We start from the raw sequence: 27,090 nt of genomic DNA on the forward strand, positions 1-27,090 counted from the left end.
GGTCTCTTCTCTGTTAGCTGAATTCAATAACTTTAATTCATACTTCCTCTTTTGTGTTATCCTCTTCTTTATTTTATACTGTAGAGACCATCAGTGTCATACACAGATTTGTTCCTACTCTTTATTCCATTGAATAAAGGGAAACTATTATTAGTGAATGGTGTTATAGATTTGCATGTTCCAGCTGGGGGAGTGTATTGTGTGAGAGAAAAACAGTTCACATTCATTAAATTGTTCCCATATATTTTTATTTGACCAAAAACACTTTCTCTCTGCCTTTATGTAAATTCAATGGCATCGACTGTCATCTTTTTCACTAAGTGTTACTACACATTTTCACTACGCATGTGACACGAGCGCACACACAAGGATTTGATTTGAACTTTTAGAGAAGGAAGGATCATAAATGAAAAAGGATTATAGATAAGAGATGTAGAACTAATCAGGAAGGCTGGCAGCCTCACACAGACACACACACACACACACACACACACACAACACACAAAGACTGTCTGTGTAATATGGCTTTATACCAAGATGTGAAAGGGGGCTGGATATATTTGTCATTATAAGTTATCTAGCCATCGTTGGTCCTTCATAAAGAGTTCATACATTCATATTAAAAGGCTTTATATTGAGATGTGAACGAGGGCATCTCGGATGGAGCTGCCTTAGTTATCCAATCTGCCATATCCTCATTAGACAGAGCTCATTGACACCTAATACTCGGTTTAGTGGATGAGTTCTAAGGAAACTCACAGTGGGTCATAGTCAGAACCTACTGTAAATGATGAGTCCCGTAAGCTAATCGCTAATACCCTATGGATAAGGACTGGGGACCCACTCTGACAACCACTGGATTAGCGCGAGGGTAAGAAGCAGCATGGGGTATGTTTTGGGCTGGCAGACTGGCAAACAGGGCAAAGGGTTGATGGGATTATCTTCTGTAGAGAAGTGTAGATTTCTCACCCCTCCCCGATTTTGCCTGTGGTTGCATCATTGAGATTTATCAATTGATGTATTTTTCTCATGAAGCAGTTTACAGGTCAGTAGCCCAATATTATCCACATATCTTGCTGTGTGTGTGCAGCTTGCAAGTTTGTGTCTGCGCACACATGTGTACTCAATAAAGATTCTTCATACACTTGACTGTCAGTAAACCTATAGTCCATGAGGAGTCAGAACTAAGACATTGTGTGCTTTATGGACACTTCTTTACACTACCCTGTTTGTCCGCCTGTCTGATGATCCTGGATCCCTCCAGACAGTGAGGAACTGATAAAGACGTTTTCTCCTCCTCTGTCACATATTTAAGAGTTTTTTTTTGACAGGCCATCTGAATTCTGGATGGAATTTCCATGTAAAAAGCCCTATGAGCACTAAAGTGAAGTTCATAGGAGCACATCAAATTTGGTGTTAAATGAAAGCTGAGTCTATATTTTTGAGAAATTAAGACATATACATTTTTAACACATTTCCATCCTAAAAATTAGGAATAAGTAAAGGCTTTGATTTATGGTCAAACAGATGGAGAAGGGGTCTTAGAAGTTTGGACAGTACAAATCAAATTGTATTGGTCACATATACATATTTGGCAGATGTTATTGCTGGTGTAGCGAAATGCTTGTGTCCCTATCTCCAACAGTGCAGTAGTATCTAACAATACACACATCTAAAATAAAAATAATGGAATATTTTAATATTAGGTTGGGCAATGTCGGAGTGGCATTGACTAAAATACAGTAGAATACAGTATAATTCAAATTAAATGAGTAAACGTTATTAAAGTGACTAGTGTTCATCATTAAAGTGACCATTGATTCTATGTCTATGTACATAGGGCAGCAGCCTCTAAGGTGCAGGGTGGAATAACCGGGTGGTTGCCGACTAGTGATGGCTATCTAACAGTCTGATGGCCTTGAGATGGAAGCTGTTTGCAGTGCAGTTGCCGTACCAGGCGGTGATACAGCCCAACAGGATGCTCTCAATTCTGCATCTGTAAATGTTTGTGAGGGTCTAACACATTTCTTCAGCCTCCTGAGTTTGAAGAGGCACTGTTGGTCCTTCTTCACCTCCACTGTCTGTGTGGGTGGACCATTTCAGATTGTCAATGATGTGTACGCCGAGGAACTTGAAGCTTTCACCTTCTCTCCCTCTGCTGTATCCGGAAGTCCACGATCAGCTCCTTCAATTTATTGACGTTGAGGGAGAGGTTATTAACCTGACACCACCCCGCCCAGTCCCTCACCTCCTCACTGTAGGCTGTCTTGTCATTGTTGGTAATCTGGCCTACTGCTGTTATGCCGTCTGCAAACTTGATGATTGAGTTGGAGGCGTGCGTGGCCACACAGTCATGGCTCAACATGGAGTACAGAAGGGGGCTGAGCATAAAACATTGTGGGACCCTGTGTTGATCAGTATAGTGGAGGTGTTTTTTCCTACCTTCACCACCTAGGAGTGGCCCGTCAGGAAGTCCAGTTGCACAGGGCGGGGTTCATACCCAGGGCCCCAAGCTTAATGATGAGCTTGGAGGGTACTATGGTGTTGAAGGCTGATCTATAGTTAATGAACATCATTCTTCCGTCTGGGCTGGCAGCCTTGCGAGGGTTAACACATTTAAATGTCTTACTCACATTTGCCACGGAGAACGAGAGCCCACAGTCCTTGTAAGCATGCCGCGTCAGTGGCACTGTGTTATCCTCAAAGTGGGCAGAGAAGGTGTTTAGCTTGTCCAGGAGCAAGATGTTGGTGTCAGCAACGTGGCTGGTTTTCCCTTTGTAATACGTGATTGTCTGTAGATCCTGCCACAAGCGTCTCATGTCTGAGCCGTTGAATTGTGACTCCACTTTGTCTCTGTGCTGACGTTTTGTCTGTTTGATTGCCTTATGGAGGGAATAACTACACTGTTGGTATTAGACCATATTCCCAGTCACCTTGCCATGATTAAATGCGGGGATTTGCGCTTTGAGTTCTGCACGAATGCTTCCATCTATCCACGGTTTTTGATTTGGGTAGGTTTTAATAGTCACAGTGGGAACAACATCACCTATATGCTTCCTGATCAACTCAGTGACCGTGTATATGTCAATGTTATTCTCAGAGGCAAGCTGAGTACAGGTCAGTACAATACAGTACTTTAAAGTTTAGTACTTTACTGAACTGTATGACACTATACTGTACTGAACTGTGCTGTACTGTGATGTCCAACCTTGTGAAACATAGACCTCCATGATTGGCACAAATGTGATGCAGTCCGGACTAGAGGTCGACTGATTAATTAAGGACGATTTTCAAGTTTTCATAACAATCGGTAATCTGCATTTCTTGATGCCGATTACATTGCAATCCACGTGGAGACTGCGTGGCAGGCTGACCACCTGTTACGGGAGGAGCCAAGGTAAGTTGCTAGCTAGCATTAAACTTATCTTATAAACAACAATCAATCTTAACATAATATTTAGACTTAAGGTTGCCACCCGTTCGATAAAATAAGGAATGGTTCCGTATTTCACTGAAAGAATAAACATTTTGTTTTCGAAGTTATAGTTTCCGGATTTGACCATATTAATGACCTAAGGCTCGTATTTCTGTGTGTTTATTATATTATAATTAAGTCTATGATTTGATAGAGCAGTCTGACTGAGCGATGGTAGGCAGCAGCAGGCTCGTAAGCATTCGTTCAAACAGCACTTTCCTGCGTTTGCCAGCAGCTCTTAACAGTGCTTGAAGCACAGTGCTGTTTATGACTTCAAGCCTATCAACTCCCGAGATTAGGCTGACAATACTATAGTGCATATAAGAACATCCAATAGTCAAAGGTATATGAAATACAAATGGTATACAGAGAGAGAGTCCTAAAATTCCTATAATAACTACAACCTAAAACTTCTTAACTGGGAATATGGAAGACTCATGTGTAAAGGAATTGCCAGCTTTCATATGTTCTCATGTTCTGAGCAAGGAGCTTAAACTTTAACTTTATGACATGGCACATATTGCATTTTCACTTTCTTCTCCAACACTTTGTTTTTGCATTATTTATACCAAATTGAACATGTTTCATTATTTATATGAGACTAAATTGATTTTATTTATTTATTATATTAAGTTTTTTTAAAATGTGTTCATTCAGTATTGTTGTAATTGTCATTAGTACAAATATATATATATATATATCAAAATTGGCCGATTTTAATTGGTATCGTCTTTTTTTGGGTCTTCCAATGATCGGTATCGGTGTTGGAAAAATCATAGTCGGTCGACCTCTAGTCCAAACCAACCAAATGTGGTCTTGTTTGAGTGCGGAGCTCATTAGAATAATAGCCACTGTGTAAAATAATACCCAAAAATGCTATGGAGGATATTACATTTTTCTACCTTTGTGTACCTATTCAGGATACATCACCATGAAGAGATTTTTTCAAACTCAAAGTGTCATGTCATAGTTGACACCCCGTTCTTTCTGCAGATATCTTTGGATCTTAGTTCGAATTAGATATTTAAAGGTCCAATACAGCCGTTTTTGTTTAAATATCAAATTATTTCTGGGTAACAATGAAGTACCTTACTGTGATTTATTTTTATTAAAAAAATATATATTTTTATTTTTTAAAAGCACCTTAGCAAAAAGCAATTTCTCAAGCAAGGACTGTCTGGGAGTGGTCTGAGTGGGGAGGGGTAAACTTAAAACTAGCTGTTATTGAAAGAGGTTTGGAGCTCTCTTTCTAGTTGGTCTATTAACTAATTTACTACTCCATCCCGCCAAATTTCAAGCTGTCTTTTCAAACAGCTCTTACACAGTTTTTAAATTAAAAACCCTTCCTGAATTGAGTGCCTTGAATTTGAATTGACCCCATCACTGGATTGTTTAACTTTGCAATCAATGGTTTTTGTTTGGCTTTCATTTGAAGTGAAAAATCGGAGTCTCAGCGTCATTCTGTTAACGTGTAATTGCCCAGCAGCACTCTGTGATTGACTCAGCCTTCCCTCTGTCAAGATAAGAGCTCCTCATCTCTGACAAGCTGACTGATTGGAAACTTTAGGAAATGATAACAATCAGACTCTCCCTGTGACATTTTATGCACATTTTTTTGCACTATTTGAAAACTATAGCATAATATAATAGCCTTCTATCAGTGGAACTATGTATATCTTCTAGTATGTTCTATTTCTATTATGTGTGCTCCTGATCTACAGGTATGTTGCTCTACTTCTATGTTCTACACCTGCGGTCTACTGCTTACCTGATCCAGAGGTAGAGAGGTAGTTAGCTACGGCAATGCAATCTGTTGTCATGACAGCATTGTGGAGTGTTGTGATGTTTTCAGATACAGAATCTACAGATGTCTAGAGTGAGATTCTGCAGGCTCCTCTTGGACGTGTGTGTGTGTGTGTGTGTGTGTGTGTGTGTGTGTGTGAGAGTAAATGGGGGTAAGAGCGAGAGTTCCGGTGGGTTTGTTTTATGGAATGAGAGAGTGTGAATGTTTACACCAAAGAGAGACAACATTAGGAAGGTGAAGACTGAGGGTGTTTATAGTAGTGTGTTTGCGTGTGCATTCGTACACCTGTTTGTGAAAAGTCTGTGCCCTTGAACAAAGCACTTCATCTTAATTGCTCCAGGGTTGCCGTTGATAATGGCAGACCCTGGCCATGACCCCACTCTCCGAGGGTGTCTCAGGGAGAGTTGGGATATGCCAAAAACATATTTCATATTCACACATGCGTATTAATACACACTTGTATGTGTGAAATAGGACAAATATAAGCACCCACCAAATTATTATTATTATTATTGTGAGAGAGTATATAGTTGTATGTGTGTGTGTGTGTGTGTGTGTGTGATGGAGAAGGGAAGATTCCACTCCAGTGTAAAAAATAGTTTTGGTATATCAGATTGTTCTGGCAATTCTCACATTGGAAGGAAGGATGTTATGACATGCTTTTTACATTTGTATTACAAACCATTTTTTGAATGATTAAATTGGACATTTTAGGCCCTTTTTAGACCTATACCTGATACAGACATCTTCATTTTTTTAACCTTTTATTTAAACAGGGAGCCATATTTACAATAAAAACAGAATAATAAAACATACACATATGTGTATAAAACAATATAATCAATAACGTAAACTTCCTGCGTGGCACCAGCACATGTAACTGCAGTGAACTCTGCAGATTGTTCCACATATTAGGGGCAAAAAACAAACTGCACATTTACCCACATATGTGGAGACTGAAGGGATCTCTAGTGTTATCCATTCCTGAGACGGGTCTGGTAACTTATGACTCTTAACTTCATTAATGAAGTTATATACGGAGGCAGTTTCTGTAAGACTGCTTTGTAATGAAATAAAAGAGAGAATGCAGCTCTCTTACAGACAGAGAGGTCCATTCCACATTTTTATACAGACTACAATGGGTCCTAAAATTGTCCCCTGTGATAAAATGTATTGCGGAATGGTAGACTGTGTCCAAGGGTTTCAAAACAGAGGTTGCTGCATGTAAACAATATCATCAAAATCCAATACAGGGAGAAGCGTTGTCTTAACAATCTTTCTCCTGTTTTCAATACTGGGGTATGATTTATTTCGATATAAAAAACAATCTTGGATCTAAGTCAGATTTTATATATGCGTTATTAAGGACAATTTGTCATCAATCAAATCACATTTTATTGGTCACATACACATGGCCAGTGATATGAATCTCTATGTACGCAGCAGCCTCTCTGAGTTAGTGATTGCTGTTTAGCGGTCTGATGGCCTTACTGTTTTTCAGTCTCTCGGTCCCAGCTTTGATGCACCTGTATGAACCTTACCTTCTGGATGGTAGTGGGGTGAACAGGCAGTGGCTCGGGTGGTTGTTGTCCTTGATTATCCTTTTGGCATTCCTGTGACATTGGGTGCAGTAGGTGTCGGGGGAGCAGGTAGTTTGCCCACGGTGATGCGTTGTGCAGACCGCACCACCCTCTGGAGAGCCTTGCGGGTTGATGGTGGTGCACTTGCCGTACCAGGCAGTGATACAGCCCGACAGGATGTTTTCGATTGTGTATCTGTAAAAGTTTGTCAGGGTTTTAGGTGACAAGCCAAATTTCTTCAGCCTCCTGAGGTTGAAGAGGCGCTTTTGCGCCCTCTTCACCACACTGTCTGTGTGAGTGGACTATTCAGTTTGTCTGTGATGTGTGTGCTGAGGAACTTAACGTTCCACCTTCTCCACCACGGTTCTTTCGATGTGGATAGGGTGGTGCTCCCTCTGTTTCCTGAAGTCCACAATCATCTCCTTTGTTTTGTTGACACCCAGTTACTTATATTGAGAAATAAGCTCAATTTGGGCTCCATTTGTAGCGCAAATATGCAGATCCTCAGGGCAACCTTTTGTGACCTAGAGAAGCGCATGAGCTTGGTTTTACTTGTTTTTAACACATATTTAAGAACTGTAAGTGATTTCTGAATTGAATCAATGTCATGCTGAAGTTCACGAATGGCCTGCTACACCGAGGTGGCACAGGAATACAAAACTGTGTCATCTGCATAGAGATGAATGTTACAAGTATTAACAGTGTTTCCTATGTCATTAATATACAAGGTGAACAATAATGGACCCAAAATTGAACCCTGAGGAACACCTTTTGTCAACATGGAGTTCTGTCGCTAAGATAATTATGAAACCATAAAAAGACTGTATATCCCAGGCCTATTTTTGATAACATCTTCAGCAAAACAGAATGATCAACAGTGTCGAATGCCTTTGACAGGTTCATAAACTAGGCAGCACAGCTCTTTTAGCATCCAAGGCATTGTCAAGATCATTAACAACTACCGTGGTTGCTGTGGTACTACTATGCCCAGGCCTAAACCCTGATTGGTTTATTTTAAAAATACAAAAATCAGATAAAAAGGAACAAAGTTGTACATTAGCCAAGGATTCAAGAATCTTAGATAAAGAAGGTAGTCTTGAAATGGTGTCATTACACTCTTTACATTGTGCTCTAACATAAGGAGCATGTCTAGATTCTGAAATACACATTTTCACAAATGTTTTCAACTTTTAACATATTATTAATATCTCGATAGTACCCTTTTTTCTCATTTTAAGACATATCGCTTGCAACAATATAGAAGTACATCACATTCCCAGTGAGCTCTCTGCTAATTCGGAAGGTACCATACATTTTATGAGCACCACCAACACAGTGAATGGGAAAATAGATTCAACGGCAACTCCCTCTGCTGGTGAATTACGCCATGTGCAATCCTAAAGGTGGACTGGGATTGGTTAATGACCTATATTGTCATATCATTAAAAGTACCAGAGAGCCCACTCTGGAAATTGTATATGTTTGAAGAGTATATTGTTCCTAACAATTTATCTAGAAACACGCTAAATCAAAAGGATACTTTTGATATATTTTTATTTTTTATGTACAGAACACTATATGGAGTATAATGACTCTATGATGTTGTCTGTGTCAGGGCTTCAATAAAAAAAATACAAGATTGGTAGCACTGGTGCTCACAACTTTAAAAAGTTAGGAACACCACATGAAATTTAGGAGCACCTATTGGTCCTACATGAATTCAATCTACTTTTGAAGCAGGTGTTGTGCTAGAATGTAAAACTGTAAATACGTTAGTTTATTATAAAAGTTCAAATGTTGCTACAAATACCTGCCATTGAAATTACAAAGTCCTTTGTGGAATATTAGGTTCCTACATTGTGTAAAATAACTATTTGTCTTATTGAAATGCATTACATAAAGATTCTACACTGTTTCTTTAAAAATGTCAAGTTTGTGATGACAACGTGCAAGAGACCTGTCATTCATTCATTGCTAGGACCATTGATCTCATGAAGAAGCTATCCCGTTTCCTTTCTTTCTCTCCCCCCAAATACGCTGGGGAAGTTACCAGGTTGTTAGCTATGCAATGAGGTAACATGACTAAACAAAGACTAAACAAATGGTTAACAACGTTGACACGCAAGTCGTTTTTAGAAGGCCCACAACATGGTTTATGAATGTAAAATGCCATCCCGGCAATCCGTTATAGGAAGAAAAATAATTGTGCCGTAATATGTGTCCGATCTTTTGATCTGGTTGGTCTAGAAGCAGGCCGTTTTCGCTGTAGTAATGGTGCAACCGTGACTCTAATGAGTCTTCACTAGATTGTTTCTCGAGGGAACTTGGAAACAACAGTACAGTACAATGAAGCCTTATCATTAGAACAATTATTATCCGGGAGGTTCTTTTCATAGGTCTCACAGTGCTCCCAAAATCAAATTCCATGTCGCACAACAAAATGTTTTGTCGCACTTTAGAGCCCTGGGCCCAGTTTCACAAAAGTGTCTTAAGGCGAAGTTCATCATTAGAACTATTGAGCTCAATGGTTATCACGATTAACTTAGCCTTAAGATGCTTTTGGGAAGCTGGGCCCTGGTCTGTATCATATACGGTTCTTGGCTCATAGGCTCTTACAGGAGGTATGTATAGGTCTAAAAAGGGCCACTTTCATCATGATTTTTTTTCTGATTAAAAAAAATAATAATGTAAATAGCATGTCAGAAATCCTTCCTCCCAATGACGTTTCTTTGAGAATTGCCAGAACGATCTGAGATACCAAAAATATTTTCAGCCTACACTGGCATAGAATCGCCCAGAGACAGCAAGAGACACAGAAATAGGGAAAGATAAGCACCCTGCTAAATCAGATGAAACAGGGTGAGCCTTGCTCCACAGGAGGGCTACGAGTGTTTTTACAGCATGTGATTCCTTATGACCTAAAGCCATAGAACTGAAGAGAGCTAAAGGGGAAGCTAGAAACTTGCTCTATGTTATACTGCACCCATCAAACTACTTTTCTATCTTTCCTCTCTTCTCTTATTCTATCAGTCTGTAAGCAATCTCCCCTTCTACTAGAGTGGGCAGCAGGATCATTCTATTACTCTTTCTTTCTGTCCTCTCTCTCTGACTCTCTACGTTCTTTCTCTCCACACAACAGAAACGTCTCTCCCTTTGTCTCTCCGCCCTTCTGTCCCTTTGCCCTTCTGTCCCTCTGCCCTTCTGTCCCCCTGCCCTTCTGTCCCTCTGCCCTTCTGTCCTTCTGCCCTTCTGCCCTTCTGTCCCCCTGCCCTTCTGTCCTTCTGCCCTTCTGTCCCCCTCTCATTCCTCTGCAGCCTGTAGAAACACTTGTAGATAGCTGTCGTTCCTCCGCCTCATCAACCAATGTGAATGTTTGATTCTCTCCTTTTCTCTATGGATTTTAGTGCTTTAACGCTCACACTAATTTCATGCTTCTGGATTTCGATTGCATTCCATCCCTATCTTATCTGTAAGTGTTTACTTGGTTTATTATACATATTACACAGTGATGGGTTGACGAATACACATGCAATTGATACAGTTATATGGAATAGTAATGATTGCTGTGGTTATGATAATGATTGCTGAATATTTAAATGTCTTAGTGGTATTCTGTCCTTTGGAGTTATAAAATAAATCTAACATAGATCAGACTTACAGTACCAGTCAAAAGTTTGGACACACCTACTCATGCAAGGGTTTTTCTGAATTTTTTACTATTTTCTACATTGTAGAATAATAGTGAAGATATCAAAACTATTAAATAACACATGTGGAATCATGTAGTAACCAAAAAGTGTTAAACAAATGAAACTATATTTTATATTTGAGATTCTTCAAAGTAGCCCGCCTTTGCCTTGATGACAGCTTTGCACAATTGCCATTTTCTCAACCAGCTTCATGAGGTAGTCACCTGGAATGCATTTCAATTAACAGATGTGCCTTGTTAAAAGTTAGTTTGTGTAATTTCTGTCCTTCTTAATGCGTTTGAGCCAATCAGTTGTGTTGTGACAAGGTAGTGGTGGTATACAGATAATAGCCCTATTTGGTAAAATACCAAGTCCATGTAAAGGCAAGAACAGCTCAAATAAGCAAAGAGAAACGACAGTCTATTATTACTTTAAGATATGATAATCAGTCAATCTGGAACATTTCAAGAACTTTGAAAACTTCAAGTGCAGTCGCAAAAACCATCAAGCGCTATGATGAAACTGGCTCTCAAGAGGACCGCCACAGGAAAGGAAAACCCAGAGTGGACTCTGCTGCAGAGGATAAGTGATTTAGAGTTAGTTGCACCTCAGTTTGCAGCCCAAATAAATGCTTCAGAGTTTAAGTAACAGACACATCTCAACATCAACTGTTCAGAGGATACTGTGTGAATCAGGCCTTCCTGGTGGAATTGCTGCAAAGAAACCACTACTAAAAGACACCGATAGAAGAAGAGACTTGCTTTGGCCTAGATACAGGAGCAGTGGACATTAGACTAGTGGAAATCTGTCCTTTGGTCTGATGAGCTTTTTGGTTCCAACTGCCATGTCTTTGTGAGACGAAGAGTAGGTGAACGGATGATCTTTGCATGTGTGGTTCCCACGGTGAAGCATGGAGGAGGAGGTGTGATGGTAGGGGGCTTATTTGCTGGTGACACTGCCTGTGATTTATTTAGAATTCAAGGCACACTTAGCCAGCATGGCTACCACAGCATTCTGCGGCGATACGACATCTCGTCTGGTTTGCGCTTATTGGGACTATTATTTGGTTTTCAACAGGACAATGACCCAACACACCTCTAGGCTGTTTAAGGGCTATTTGACCAAGAAGGAGAGTGATGGAGTGCTGCATCAGATGACCTGGCCTCCACATTCACCCAACCTCAACCCAATTGAGATGGTTTGGACCGCAGAGTGAAGGAAAAGCAGACAATATGTGCTCAGCATATGTGGGAACTTAAAAAATCTCAAATATAAAATATGTTTTGATTTATTTAACACTTTGTTTTGTTGCTACATGATCCCATATGTGTTATTTCATAGTTGTGATGTCTTCACTATTATTCAACAATGTAGAAAATAGTACAAATAAAGAAAAACTCTTGAGTAGGTGTGTCCAAACGTTTGACTGGTATTGTATGTGTAGATGATATTGGACAAGTCTAACAGTTATCTTGTTTTTGTGTGTTTTCTCTATAGATGGAACCTGCAGCAAGGAGATGAGCCAGCTGGTTCAGGCTTCAGCACAGAGCGAGAGAGACTTCCAGTGTCTGTTGGCGTGTATGTGCTAGAGAGTATATATGTGTGTGTGTGTGTGTGTCTGCCGAGAGGAGAGAAGACTGCCTTCCAGCGGTGTGTGTGGGAGCAATTGTGTTTCTTTGCTTGAGCTGGTGTGAGTGGGTGAGTTCTTTACTCTGAATAGTAGAAGAATGGCAGCTCGCTAGTGTGTGTTTATGTGAATGCATGTGCATGAGTGTGTGTTTTCCCGAGTGAGTGTGTTGTTTCCACCTCTCTGAGGAGTAGTAGGAGGGCAGCTCTCTCCCCCTGGCTGTGTGTGTGTGTGTGTGTGTGTGGAGATGGCAGTGTGTGTGTGTACTACCCTGCCCGCACTGCTCCTGCTCCTGAGCTGCGGTGTGTGTGTGACGGTGGGATACCCATTTAGACCCCCCATAGACCTGGATGTCACCCCCAGAATCACCATAACTACCAGCGGTAAGCACACACACACACCTCGGACGCATAGAAGGAAACAATATTGTTTTGGAATCCCATCCCTTCTCTCTCTCTCTCGCCCTCTCTCTCATTAATCTGGGGAGAGAGAGCGAGAGCTACAGCTTCACTCATCTGTCCAAACTAGGAGAGGTGTACTCTATCACACCATTGTGGGTTTATAGAAGAACAACTGTGACTACAACTTAGACTTATCTCGTCTCCTCCTCTCACTCTCAGGATGTATTCGATTTTTCAGCCTAATGTACTCTGGGATAATGACAATGGATTTGATCTTTCTGTATTTGTTTTTAGCTGATCTTGACTTTTTTTGACCATAATGTTTCTGCCATCATTTCCTATGACCAAAAAGAGCTTCTGGACATGAAAACAGACATCACTAACCTTGATTAAGACAGGGACACTTCTACTTCAGTGAGTCGGAGGCTAAATACATCTAGATCTTTCTGGACAAGGCCCAAATCCCCGACACTCGAAGAAGGAGATGGCGCTATAGAGTCCGGTGCGCGGGCACCCTGATGAGATATGGTGGCGAGGGAATAAATCACCTCTATTCTCTGTTATATTGGCAAATGTGCAATCACTTGAGAATAAACTAGACAAACTCCATTCGAGACTATCCTATCAATGGGACATTAAGAATTGTAATATACTATGCTTCTCAGAGTCATGACTGAACAAGGACATGGATAATATACATGTTGGCAGGACAGAATGAGAGTCTGGTAAGGTCGGGGGGGGTCTCTTTGTTAACAACAATTGGTGCGCAATCTTTAATATTAAGGACGTTTCAAGGTTCTGCTCGCCTGAGTTAGAGTACATGGGATTCACGACCGACGTGCTGAAGGCTGGTCAACATGAAAATACTTTGTCTTTATTTTGTGTGTAACCCAAGTTTTAGCGAGAGATTCCAGCATCTAAATGTGACATCTAGATTATTGTTCATGAATCGACCAAAAGCACTAACCAGAGAGGAGAAAAACAGACATCTTTTAGGGTGGCGGGAGGACAAAGCCACCGCAAACAGTATAGCAGAGCTGGCTGTAACTTCACCAAACACAGAACCTGTCAAAGCGATTACAGAAAAGTTTATCAATATAATTGACGAGAAATTAAAGACATTTTCCGCCACCCTTGTTACAATTGAAACTAAGTTGGATGTGAATGTGAAGAGAATCGAGGAAGGAGAGAAGCTCATTTCCACCGCTGAGGACTCTATGCTAACTGTAAGCATTACAACACTGGAGAAAACGGTGGAAAAACGGACGGAAACGTTGTCTAATTTTAAGAAAAGAAGTCACAGAGGCAATATTAACATTTCAAATCTGAGAGAAGGAACCGAAGTGGTCAGTCCGATCCAATTCTTTGGTACATGGCTACCAACTCTGCTTGGCTTGGAGACGAAAAAGGGCATAATGAAAATTTACTGAGGGCACCATGGTCCCGGGCAGGTGAGAAGAGACCAACCGAAGTGTGTCTGCATTAAACTTCACAACTACACCGATGAAGAGACAATCCTGTCAGTGGCAAAGACAAAGAATCCACTCTAATACAAGGCGTTGGGATTTCTTTCCAACAAGACCTCTCTGCCAGTGTACGGGCAAAATGCCGGGGCTTCAACAGAATCTGTGAGGAGCTGATAAGCAAGAGGATTCGGTTCGCCATGATATTCCCGGCAACCTTAAGCCTGACACAAAAGTGTCACCTTATGACATTTGAATCACCAGAAGATGTACTCACTCTGGCATAATATGTAAGTAGCCCACCACCTTCTATTGACTCAAATTACATTTGGTCTATGAACCATCACAATGCTATAGAATATTTACTATTCTCATTTGTTTTAAATCAACCTGCCTCTAAAGTAGACCTACATGTCGGGGGATGCTTGGGCACATATAGCCCACACCTTTTTATTTCTGAATCGGTCAGTGACGCAGAGGCAGGCATGCATGTTAGGGAGCGGACACACTACAGTCAAATGGATATAAAGCACTCACTAAAGACTGAAGGAAATGACAGTCATGACCCATGATGTAATGTTGTGAAGTATGCTGTACGACTACGCACTTCAACTGGATATGATTTATTGGTGAAATAGCCTAACGGTGACTATTGCATTCTGGTCACATGCTTCATGTCATTCAAACGGGACGATACAGACTAACTGCATGTACAGTACCAGTCAAAAGTTTGGACACACCTACTCATTCAAGGGTGTTTCTTTATTTGTACAATTTTCTACATTGTAGAATAATAGTAAGACTTCAAAACTATGAAGTAACACATACATATCTTGTAGTACACATACATATCTTGTAGTAAACAAAAATGGATTTTATATTTGAGATTCTTTAAAGTAGGAATGGGAAGTATGAGATTCAGAAAGGCTGTTTAAAACACCCAACCACCTCTTTAATCAAATCCAACTTTATTTGTCACATGCGCCGAATACAATAAGTGTAGACCTTACCGTGAAATGCTTACTTACAAGCCCTTAACCAACAGTGCAGTTCAAGAAGAGTTAAGAAAATATTTACCAAATTAACTAAAGTAAAAAATAAAAAGTAACACAATAACGAGGCTATATACAGGGGGTACCGGTACCAAGTCAGTGTGCGGGGGTACAGGTTAGTCGAGGTAATGACTATGCATAGATAATAGGTAGTACAGGTAGTAGCAGCAATGTACAAAACAAATGGGGGGGGGTCAATGTAAATAGTCCGGTGGCCATTTTATTAATTGTTCAGCAGTCTTATGGCTTGGGGGTAGAAGCTGTTAAGGAGCCTTTTGGTCCGCTTGCTTTGCGGTAGCAGGGAAAACAGCCTATGACTTGGGTGACTGGAGTCTCTGACAATTTTATGGGCTTTCCTCTGACACCGCCTATTATATAGGTTCTGGATGGCAGGAATCTTGGCCCCAGTGATGTACTGGGCCGTACACATTACCCTCTGTACCGCCTTACGGTCAGATGCTGAGCAGTTGCCAAACCAGGCGGTAATGCAACCGGTCAGGATGCTCTCAATTGTGCAGCTGTAGAACTTTTTGAAAATCTGCCAAATCTTTTCAGTCTCCTGAGGGGGAAAAGGTTTTGTCGTGCCCTCTTCACGACTGTCTTGGTGTGTTTGGACCATGGTAGTTTGTCGGAGATGTGAACACTTGAAACTCTCAACCCGCTCCTCTACAGCCCTGTCAATGGGGGCCTGTCTGGCCCGCCTTTTCCTGTAGTCCACGATCAGCTCCTTTGTCTTGCTCACATTGAGGGAGAGGTTGTTGTCCTGGCACCACACTACCACTTCTCTGACCTCCTTCCTATAGGCTGTCTCATCTTTGTTGGTGAACAGGCCTACCACTGTTGTGTCGTCAGTAAACTTAATGATGGTGTTGGAGTCGTGTTAGGCCAAGCAGTCGTGGTTGAACAGGGAGTAAAGGAGGGGACTAAGTACACACCCTTGAGGGGCCCCAGTGTTGAGGATCAGTGGGGCAGACGGGTTGTTGCCTACCCTTACCACCTGGGGGTAGCCCGTCAGGAAGTCCAGGAACCAGTTGCAGAGGGAGGTGTTTAGTCCCAGGGTCCTTAGCTTAATGGTGAGCTTCGTGGGCACTATGGTGTTGAACGCTGAGCTGTAGTCAATGAAAAGCATTCTTACATAGGTGTTCCTTTTGTCCAGATGGGAAAGGGCATTGTGTAGTGCGATTGAGATTGCGTCATCTGTGGATTTGTTGGGGCGGAATGCGAATTGGAGTGGGTCTAGGGTATCCGGGAGGATGCTGTTGATGTGAGCCATGACCAGCCTTTCAAAGCACTTCATGGCTACCGACATGAATGCTACGGGACTGTAATCATTTAGGTAGGTTACCTTCACTTCCTTGTGCACACAGACTATGGTGGTCTGCTTGAAACATCTAGGTATTATAGACTCGGTCAGGTACAGGTTGAAAATGTCAGTGAAGACACTTGCCAGTTGGTCCGCGCATGCTTTGAGTACATGTCCTGGTAATCCGTCTGGCCCCGCGGATTTGTGAATGTTGACCTGCTTAACTTCTCTAGGGTAGGGGGCAGCATTCGGAATTTTGGATGAAAAGCGTGCCCAAATTAAACTGCCTGCTACTCAGGCCCAGAAGATAGGATTTGCATATAAGTGATTTGGATAGAAAACACTCTAAAGTTTACAAAACTGTTAAAATAGTGTCTGTGGGTATAACAGAACTGATCTGGCAGGCGAAAACCTGAGAAAAATCCATCCAGGAAGTAGGATTTTTTTGGTTTTGTATTCAATGCCATTACAGTATCCATTGACTTAGGACACAAATTGCAGTTCCTATGCCTCCCACTAGATGTCAACAGAAATAGTTTCAGACTTGTATTCTGAAAAATGAGGGAGTAAGAGCAGTCTGAATGAGTGGACCCTGCAGTGTCACAGAGCTTTTTCATGCACATGACCGAGAGAGTGCCTTTCTTGCTTACCTTTTATATTGACAACGTTATTGTCCGGTTGAAATATTATCGATTATTTAGGCTAAAAACATCCGGAGGATGGAATATAAACATCGTTTGACATGTTTCTATGAACTTTTACGGATACAGTTTTGATTTTTTTGTCTGCCTGTTGTGACTGCGTTTGAGCCTGTGGATTACTGAAGAAAACGTGCGGGGAAAAAACAGAGATTTTTGGATATAAAGAGACTTTATCGAACAAAACAAACATTTATTGAGTAAATTAATATCTTCTGAGTGCAACCATATGAAGATTATCAAAGGTAAGTGATTAATTTTATCTCTATATCTGACTTGTGTAACTCTTCTACTTGGCTGGTTACTGTTTGTAATGATTTGTTTGCTGGGCGATGTTCTCAAATAATCATAAGATATGCTTTCGCCGTAAAGCCTTTTTGAAATCTGACACGGTGGTTGGATTCACAAGAAGTTAATCTTTAAACCTACGTAAAATACCTGTATGTTTTTTCTGAATTTTTAAATTAGTATTTCTGTATTTGAATATGTCGCTCTGCAATTTCACTGGCTGTTGTCGAGGTGGGACGCTAGCATGCTTCAGTGTTGCTTGCCTCGAAGTGAGCGTGAAAGGCAATTAGCCCGTCTGGTAGCTCACATCACAGGACAGCTCTCATCTGGGTTTCCCTTTTTTGTCTGTAATAGATTTCAAACCCTGACACATCTGACGAGCGTCAGAGCTGGTGTAGTAGGATTCAATCTTAATCCTGTATTGGCTCTTTGCTTGTTTCACGGTGTTGCGGGATTTCTTATAAGAGTCCTGATTAGTGTCCCACTCCTTGAAAGCGGCAGCTCTAGCCTTTAGTTTGATGCGGAGGTTGCCTGTAATACATGGCTTCTGGTAGGGATATGTACGTACGGTCACTGTGGGGACAACATCATCGATGCACTTATTGATGAAGCCGATGACCGGTGGTATACTCCTCAATGCCATTCGATGAATCCCAGATCATATTCCAGTCTGTGCTAGCTTTGCACACTCTTGCCATTTTCTCAACCAGCTTCATGAGTAGTCACTTGGAATGCATTTCAATTAACAGGTGTGCCTTGTTAATGAGTTGGACCGCAGAGTGAAAGAAAAGCAGCCAACAAGTGCTCAGCATATGTGGGAACTTCAAGACTTTTGGAAAAGCATTCCAGGTGAAGCTGGTTGAGAGAATGCCAAGAGTGTGCAAAGTTGTCAAGGTAAATGGTGGCTACTTTGAAGAATCTAAAATATTAAATATATTTTTATTTGTTTACATTTTTTTGGGTTGCTACATGATTACATATGTGTTATTTCATAGTTTTGATGTCTTCATTATTATTCTATATTGTAGAACATTTGTAATATTAAGAAAATTAGTGAATGAGTAGGTGTGTCCAAACCTTTGACTGGTACTGTTAATGTTTTGTGTGGATGAAAATTATATTTAACTATTCATAGATCTGATTTATTTTGGTTCAACGTATGATGCTACTTTTATGTGGAAGTGGGGTTTGTGGGTGCGTTCGTCTCTATGCCTGTCGAGGCGGCCGGCCGGGCGGGGTCTTTCTCATCCTTGGAAAATCCCTTTGGACCCAGGGGGCAGGGGCCTCAGCCGACCAACGGCTCGAGGCGGGTGGGGTCGAGCGCACCTATGGTCAACAGTAGTCGATTGTACGAGTCTATTCTGTTTGGATTTTTATATTGATTGGGTGTCTGTCCGCTCTCAGGATAAAGGTTCCAAAGACCCCGCTTTTTTTTTTTTTACTCCCCATGAATGGTTCAATGTTTTTTTATGTTGGAGCTAAGAGCTCAGAGGGATAAAATTACTCGAGCGGTTGGACGACAATCATAATATGGCCCGAATAATTAAGGTTGATAGATTAATGAGCCACTATAGACTCGCCCTGACTTTGACTGGGATTCAAATATTGAGAGGTTGTTCTGTTTGACTTTGCTGTCTATAATAGGAAGCAGAATGGGATTTGTTCTGACATTCGATTAAGAAGCCAGCTGTCATGAACGAATCCCTCTTCTTTCTTAAGTCTATTGTGTTCTTATTAAACTAGGAGCTTGTTTAATTAATGGAAGTTTGTAATCATGAATTGTCTTTTCTCCTTCCCAGCTCACTATTACTATTATTATGACTTTATCATTAGTATTATTAGGTTATAATAATTAATTCAATATGAATTATCTTTCAGCTAATGGCTTTTCTGGCTGAATGCAAAATTGAATGCAGTTTTAATTGCATTGATATCTACTTCCATTTGGGTCAAGGCCTCATTGGAAGGTAGACAGTACCAGGGTAGCTAATGGTAAAATCTTAACATTTATTTGGACCAATGATGAAGATGCTCATAGGAGACGATGACCTAGACCACGTTATATTTATTTTCAGAAGCGAAGTGTTTATATTTTGTTATGTAATGTTGGATGTATAAGGTTGGTTTTTCTTTATCTTAATGTTGGCCAAATATGTTAAAAATGATCAGACAGGTTTTATTGCTCTTTCATTGCTTGTTGCGGATTCTGTAACAACAGCAAACCCCCATGATTTTAAAGATACCTACTATTCTTTTGAAAGGAATTCATTCGCCTAAAAAAAGTTTTGACTCATCCTAAAAGAGAAAAGGAACAGATTGCGCTCCTACAGGACAGACATCTGACTGACTTGGAACATTAGAAATTAAAGTGAGACTGTATAGGCAAAGTGTTTTACTAATCCTATAATTCTAAAAGCAGAGGGGCTGTCATTCTTATTATGAAAAAACAACATTATATCCAGGCTGTATCACAACCGGACTTGATTGGGAGTCCCCATAGGGCGGCGCACAATTGGCCCAGTGTCGTCTGGGTTTGGCTGGGGTAGGCCGTCGTTGTAAATAAGAATTTGTTCTTAACTGACTTGCCTAGTTAAATAAAATAAAACATTTAAAATATCTCTATATGCAATGATATTTTGCTATTAATTTCTAACCCAGAAACCTTTATTCCCATTCTTATTGACTCAATTAAGAGGTTTAGCTCCTTTTTCTGACTACAGAATGTATTTTTATAAATCAGAAGCTATGCCCCTAGGGAGCTTGAGTGACAACACTTTGTCAATTTGAACGGAAACTCATTCCATTTTTCTTGTTGAATAAACTTCACAATCTGTCTAATAGCAGCTAACCTGTCTAACAGCAGCTTTGCACCTGTACTTAGGGTTAATGAAGACCTAGATAGGTGGATGGACCTGCCATCATAATGGATGGGTAGAATTCATCTGATTTAAAATGAAGGTTTTCACCAGACTTTTGTTTCTCCAGACGATGCCATTATATATAACAAAAAATAATAATTTTAATGAACTCAATAAATACCTCTCAGATTGTATATGGCACAGCACAGAAAAATACCACAAATTAGTAGTGCAGCTGCCGTATAATTTAGGAGGCCTGGCACTACCTAATTTGCTATTTTATAACTGGGCATGTCGTGCTCGCATAACTACAGAATGGCTCAGGATGAACATTGCTCTAATTGGGTCAGTAATGACTCCTGTTTCACATCTCCATACTCATTAATCAGTGTTATGACTGGTGATAGAAACTCAGTCAGCACAGAAGTGAAACATAACCCGATTCTTAACAGCACCTTTAAGATCTGGAGAGAGATTTGCAAACACCTTGGGAGAAAGGATTACTTTTCTGTTCTGACTCCCCTTATAAATAACAAGGCAATTCCTCCTGATATCTCTGATAGCATTTTCCACCTCTGGTACCAGAAAGGTAGAGATGCAGTGTAAGATTATGCAAAGGGTTCATAGGACTCCCATCATATGTAATAAATTGAAAGCAGAATTCTCTGATACCAGTTGTAAGAAGGAAAATGCGCTCATGGCCATCTTTTTGGATTTTCTCATTAATTAAGATGTTCTGAGAAAATGTCAAAACAAAGCTGGAGGGCATGTTCATATAAGAATGGACCAATGGCTATTCTTACTACAGCCACACATTTTGTGACATTCAAATTATGAATTGTATGTAACGAAAATGTTAATGAAATGAGTGAGAAAAGAATATTAAAGCAATGAAAAATGAAGAGCAGAGAACTGAAAGGGAATGTGTAAAACTTATTGTTTTTGTATGTTTTTAACATTTGTTTTGGTGTTTGCTGGTTATGATCTGTTTCATTTTGTAATTTAAATATATCTACATATGTAAAAATTTGTTTGACGTTGACCTGACACAAGTAACATTAAATAATAATAATTACAACAACAACAAAATTATATATACAGTTGAAGTCGGAAATGTACATACACCTTAGCCAAATACATTTAAGCTCAGTTTTTCACAATTTCTGACATTTAATCCTAGTAAAAATTCCCTGTCTTAGGTCAGTTAGAATCATCACTTTATTTTAAGAATGTGAAATGTCCGAATAATAGTAGAGAATGATTTATTTCAGCTTTTATTTCTTTCATCGCATTCCCAGTGAGTCAGAAGTTTACATAATGTACACTCAATTAGTATTTGGTAGCATTGCCTTTAAATTGGGTCAAATGTTTCGAGTAGCCTTCCACAAGCTTCCCACAATAAGTTGGGGGAATTTTGGCCCATTCCTCCTGACAGAGCTGGTGTAACTGAGTCAGGTTTGTAGGCCTCCTTGCTTGCACACGCTTTTTCAGTTCTGCCCACAATTTTCTGTGGGATTGAAGTCAGGGCTTTGTGATGACCACTCCAATACCTTGACTTTGTTGTCCTTAGGCCATTTTTCCACAACTTTGGAAGTATGCTTGGGGTTGTTGTCCATTTGGAAGACACATTTGCGACCAAACTTTAACTTCCTGACTGATGTCTTGAGATATTGCTTCAATATATCCACATAATTTTCCTACCTCATGATGCCATCTATTTTGTGAAGTGCACCAGTCCCTCCTGCAGCAAAGCACCCCCACAACATGATGCTGCCAACCCCATGCTTCACGGTTGGGATGGAGTTCTTCGGCTTGCAAGCCTCCCCCTTTTCCTACGAACATAACAATGGTCATTATGGCCAAACAGTTCTATTTTTGTTTCATCAGACCAGAGGACATTTCTCCAAAAAGTGGGATCATTGTCCCCATGTGCAGTTGCAAACCGTGGTCTGGCTTTTTTACGGCGGTTTTGGAGCAGTGGCTTCTTCCTTGCTGAGCGGCCTTTCAGGTTATGTCGATATAGGATTCGTTTTACTGTGGATAAAGATACTTTTGCACCTGTTTCCTCCAGCATCTTCACAAGGTCCTTTGCTGTTGTTCTGGGATTGATTTGCACTTTTCGCAAGTACGTTCATCTCTAGGAGACAGAACGCGTCTCCTTCCTGAGCGGTATGACGGCTGCGTGGTCCCGTGTTATTTACACTTGCATACTATTGTTTGTACAGATGAACGTGGTACCTTCAGGCGTTTGGAATTCTCTACAAAAAAAAAATTGAGGTCTTGGCTGATTTCTTTTGATTTTCCCATGATGTCAAGCAAAGAGGCACTGAGTTTGAAGGTAGGCCTTGAAATACATCCACAGGTATACCTCCAATTGACTCAAATTATGTCAATATGTCTATCAGAAGTTTCTAAAGCCATTACATCATTTTCTGGAATTTTTCAAGCTGTTTAAAGGCACAGGAATTGTGATACAGTGTATTATAAGTGAAATAGTCTCTGTAAACAATTGTTGGAAAAATTACTTGTGTCATTCACAAAGTAGACCAACTTGCCAAAACTATAGTCTGTTAACTAGTTGCTCCTACCCTCTACTTTTTTGAACATTTTGTTAAAAATCGCGCAACATTTCAGCGCCCTGCTACTCATGCCAGGAATATAGTACGTTCATATGGTTAGAATGTGTGTATAGGAAACCCTCGGACGTTTTAAAACTGGTTAAATCACGACTGTGGCTATTACATAACGTTTACATCGGAAAGCGCAGGAAAACCTGATCACAGAAAATGGAAATAAATATCATTTTCCAGCAATTGTTAACAGTGAGCCGAATTAGATAAGACCGAGCATTCAACTCCCACAGCATCCCCATGCAGTCGAGTATCTTGTGAATTTAATCCTCTTTGATTCTTGGTTGAACCGAAAGAGGGGCACGACGTACCTCCGGTCTCCGCCCAGATCATTCCGGAAGAGCTCTCTCCTGAAATGTTTTCCAAGACGACAGGTAATGATATGTACATCGCCTACGGATGATTTTTATCGCTTATTAACGTTTACTAATACCTAAAGTAGCATTACAAACGTATTTCGAAGTGTTTTGTGAAAGTTTATCGTCTACTTTTTGAATTTTAAAAATGACGTTACGTTCTACATATAACGATATCTTGGCTTTATATGGCCCGATTTAATCGAAATAAAGACCCAATAGTGTTTATGGGACATCTAGGAGTGCCAACAAAGAAGATGGTGAAAGGTAATGACTGTTTTCTATTTTATTGTGCGGTTTGTGTAACGCCGAAATGCTAATTATTTTGTTTACGTCCCCTGCTGTGCTTTTCTGTTGTAGTGTATTGGTGCATGCTATCAGATAATAGCTTCTCATGCTGTCGCCGAAAAGCATTTTAAAAATCTGACTTGTTGCCTGGATTCACAACGAGTGTAGCTTTAATTTGATACCCTGCATGTGTATTTTAATGAACTTTTGAGTTTTAACTAATACTATTAGCATTTAGCGTAGCGCATTTGCATTTCCAGAGCTCTAGTTGGGACGCAAGCGTCCCAGGTAGAGGTAAGAGGTTAACAAGAAATTTGTGGAGTGGTTGAAAAACTAGTTTTAATGACTCCAGCCTAAGTGTATGTAAACTTCCGACTTCAACTGTATATATTTATAAAATAATACCTCATGATACGCTATAGACCATACTATTTACCAAGAGTTTAACTGTATTATTATTTTCCTTCATACTCTCTTCTGCCTTAGTGAAGCAAAATGCTAGGATTACCCTGACTGGTCTCTGCCTGGGGCCTCCAAATCAGTCCGCCCCTAAACTCAGGCATTGTCTCTGCAACACACATTGTCCCCTCTCTTAATGACAGGCTGTGTGTGTGTGTGTGTGTGTGTGTGTGTGTGTGTGTGTGTGTGAGAGAGAGAGAATGGCATTGTCTTTCACAATTCTGCTCACAGAAGATCTCACACGATTCCAGGGGAGAGAATACAATAGGCTTGTAATACTGTCATCCAGAAGTAATGTAATAATATGGAACCTTTCCTTTGTGTCTGATGAATCTCAATGTTAGTCACTGGGAAGTAAAAAAAAAACTGAAGAAAGATAGGATTTCAAACCTAGTATAAGAAATGAAACACAGAAACTTGCCAGTTAGGCTGGGCTGAAGCTGAAAAAGAAAGTAAATTCACATGGGCATCACAGGACCTAACTTCGCACCTGCTCTACCAAGGTTTTCCAGCAACGTAGTGTAATACATATAAAACGTATAAGCACAGGAGGTTGGTGGCACCTCAATTGGGGAGCAAAGGCAGGTGATAATGGCTGGAGTGGAGTAAATGTAGAGTAAATGTAATTTCCATGTGTTTGATGCCATTCCATTCGCTCCGTTCCAACCCTTAGTATGAGCCGTCCTCCCCTCAGCAGCCTCTACTGCATATAAGGGTGGTTTTCCGTACACAGACTTAGCCCATTTCTAAACTAAAAAACAGTAGAGATTGTACCTTGGAAGTGCTTCTTAGTCCAGGGAAATTGGCCCATAGAGAGGCACTTGTTATTGATAAGTTGCTAGATAAGTAGCTACACAGTACACTCTTTGTAAAAATAAAAATTTAAGAACCTAAAAGGAAAATCCTTTTTGGTTCCTTTTCCACATATTATTATTACAGTGCCTTGCAAAAGTTTTCACCCCCTTGGTGTTTTTCCAATTTTGTTGCATTACAACCTGTAATTTAAATAGATTTTTATTTGGATTTATGTAATGGACTTACACAAAATAGTCAAAATTGGTGAAGTGAAATTTAAAAAAAGTATTGTTTCAAAACATTCTAAACAATTAAGTACGGAAAAGTGATGTCTGCATATGTATTTACCTAAATAAGATCTGGTGCAAACAATTACCTTTAGAAGTCACATAATTAGTTAGATTGCACACAGGTGGGCTTTATTTAAGTGTCACATGAGCTGTCACATGACCTCTATATATACACCTGTTCTGACAGTCTCCAACACCGCTAAGCAAGGGGCACCACCAAGCAAGCGGCATCATGAAGACCAAGGACCTCTCCAAACAGGCCAGGGACAAAGTTGTGGAGAAGTACAGATCAGGGTCGGGTTATAAAAAAAACTTATCAGAAACTTTGAACATCCCACGGAGCACCATTAAATCTATTATTAAAAAATGGAAAGAACAAACCTGCCAAGAGAGGGCTGCCTACCAAACCTCACGGACCAGGCAAGGAGGGCATTAATCAGAGAGGCAACAAAGAGACCAAAGATAATTCAATCTCCGCTGTGGAGCTCCTTCAGGGTTATCTGTCCATAGGACCGCATTAAGTCATACACTCCACAGAGCTGGGCTTTATGGAAGATTGGCCAGAAAAAAATAAGCAAACACGTACGGTGTTTGCCAAAAGGCATGTGGGAGACTCTCCAAACATATGGAAGATTGTACTCTGGTCAGATGAGACTAAAATTGAGCTTTTTGGCCATCAAGGAAAAGCTATGTCTGGCACAAACCCAACACCTCTCATCCCCCCGAGAACACCATCCCGACAGTGAAGCATGGTGATAGCTGCATCATGCTGTGGGGATGTATTTCATCGGCAGGGATGGTAAAACTGGTCAGAATTGAAGGAATGATGGATGGCGCTAAATACGCTAAATACAGGGAAATTCTTGAGGGAAACCTGTTTCAGTCTTCCAGAGATTTGAGACTGGGACAGAGGTTCACCTTCCATCAGGACATTGACCCTAAGCATACTGCTAAAGCAACACTTGAGTGGTTTAAGGAGAAACATTTAAATGTCTTGGAATGGCCTAGTCAAAGCCCAGACCTCAATCCAATTGAGAAGCTGTGGTATGTTTCAAAGATTGCTGTACACCAGCGGAACCCATCCAACTTGAAGGAGATGGAGCAGTTTTGCCTTGAAGAATGGACACAAATCCCAGTGGCTAGATGTGCCAAACTTATAGAGACATACCCCAAGAGACTTTCAGCTATAATTGCTGCAAAGGGTGGCTCTACAAACTATTGACTTTGGGGGGTGAATAGTTATACACGCTCAAGTTTTCAGTTGTTTTGTATAATTTCTTGTTTGTTTCACAATAAAAAGTATTTTGCATCTTCAAAGTGGTAGGCATGTTGTGTACCTCAAATGATACCAACCCCCAAAAAATCAATTTTAATTCCAGGTTGTAAGGCAATAAAATAGGAAAAATGCAAAGGGGGGTGAATACTTTTCCAAGCAACTGTACATGAAAACCAAAAGGATTATACCAGGTACAAATAAGGGTTCTTTTATGGGACAGCCCAGAACCTTTTTTCTATGAGTGTACAGTTATTGTTGATAATTAAGTGTGTGAGTGCTCAGCCACAGTTGCAGATAATAATCTTCTTAAACAAAATATACCAGCTGCTAGTACCTTCACGGGGTGAAGAAATCAGACATTTCTTGTCCACAAGTCTTCTCTTTCCATGAATCAGGATAGGAATGTTGATCTAGCAACAGATTCCCCCTGTCCATGTGATGTTATTAGTTGTGAACAAAAGGCTAAACTGATCCTGAAAGAATTACCACACTGGGGGAACCTTTCCAGTTCAAAAAGGTTCCTTGAGGAACCCCTCTGAAAACAGTCTTTGATGAATCCCTCTTGTAAAGGTATTATTTTTACCTTTTTAATAATATCTTGTAGAGGTGGCAGCCTATCAGAAGATTGGAGGTGTGGCTTTCATATATGTATTTTTGGCCACCCGTTAGAGTAAATGTCATTTCTGTTCATCATGTTTAAGTTTGTACACTGCAAATTAAAACTTTCCTTAAATATGTACGCATATTACATATTCCAA

The 27,090-nt window shown here is 40.4% G+C and overlaps 1 protein-coding gene across 1 annotated transcript in view; it reads left to right on the top strand.

Moving 5' to 3' along the window:
* LOC115113074 (semaphorin-4G-like) overlaps positions 1 to 27,090 on the top strand; it is a 53,975-nt gene that overhangs the window by 1,918 nt on the left and 24,967 nt on the right. The window contains 1 exon segment of the mRNA XM_029640296.2: positions 12,046 to 12,558. Coding sequence (XP_029496156.2) covers positions 12,423 to 12,558 — 136 coding nt within the window. The 5' untranslated portion in view covers positions 12,046 to 12,422.

This window comes from Oncorhynchus nerka, linkage group LG28 (assembly GCF_034236695.1).
Source record: "Oncorhynchus nerka isolate Pitt River linkage group LG28, Oner_Uvic_2.0, whole genome shotgun sequence".
NCBI classification, from domain to species: Eukaryota; Metazoa; Chordata; class Actinopteri; order Salmoniformes; family Salmonidae; genus Oncorhynchus; species Oncorhynchus nerka.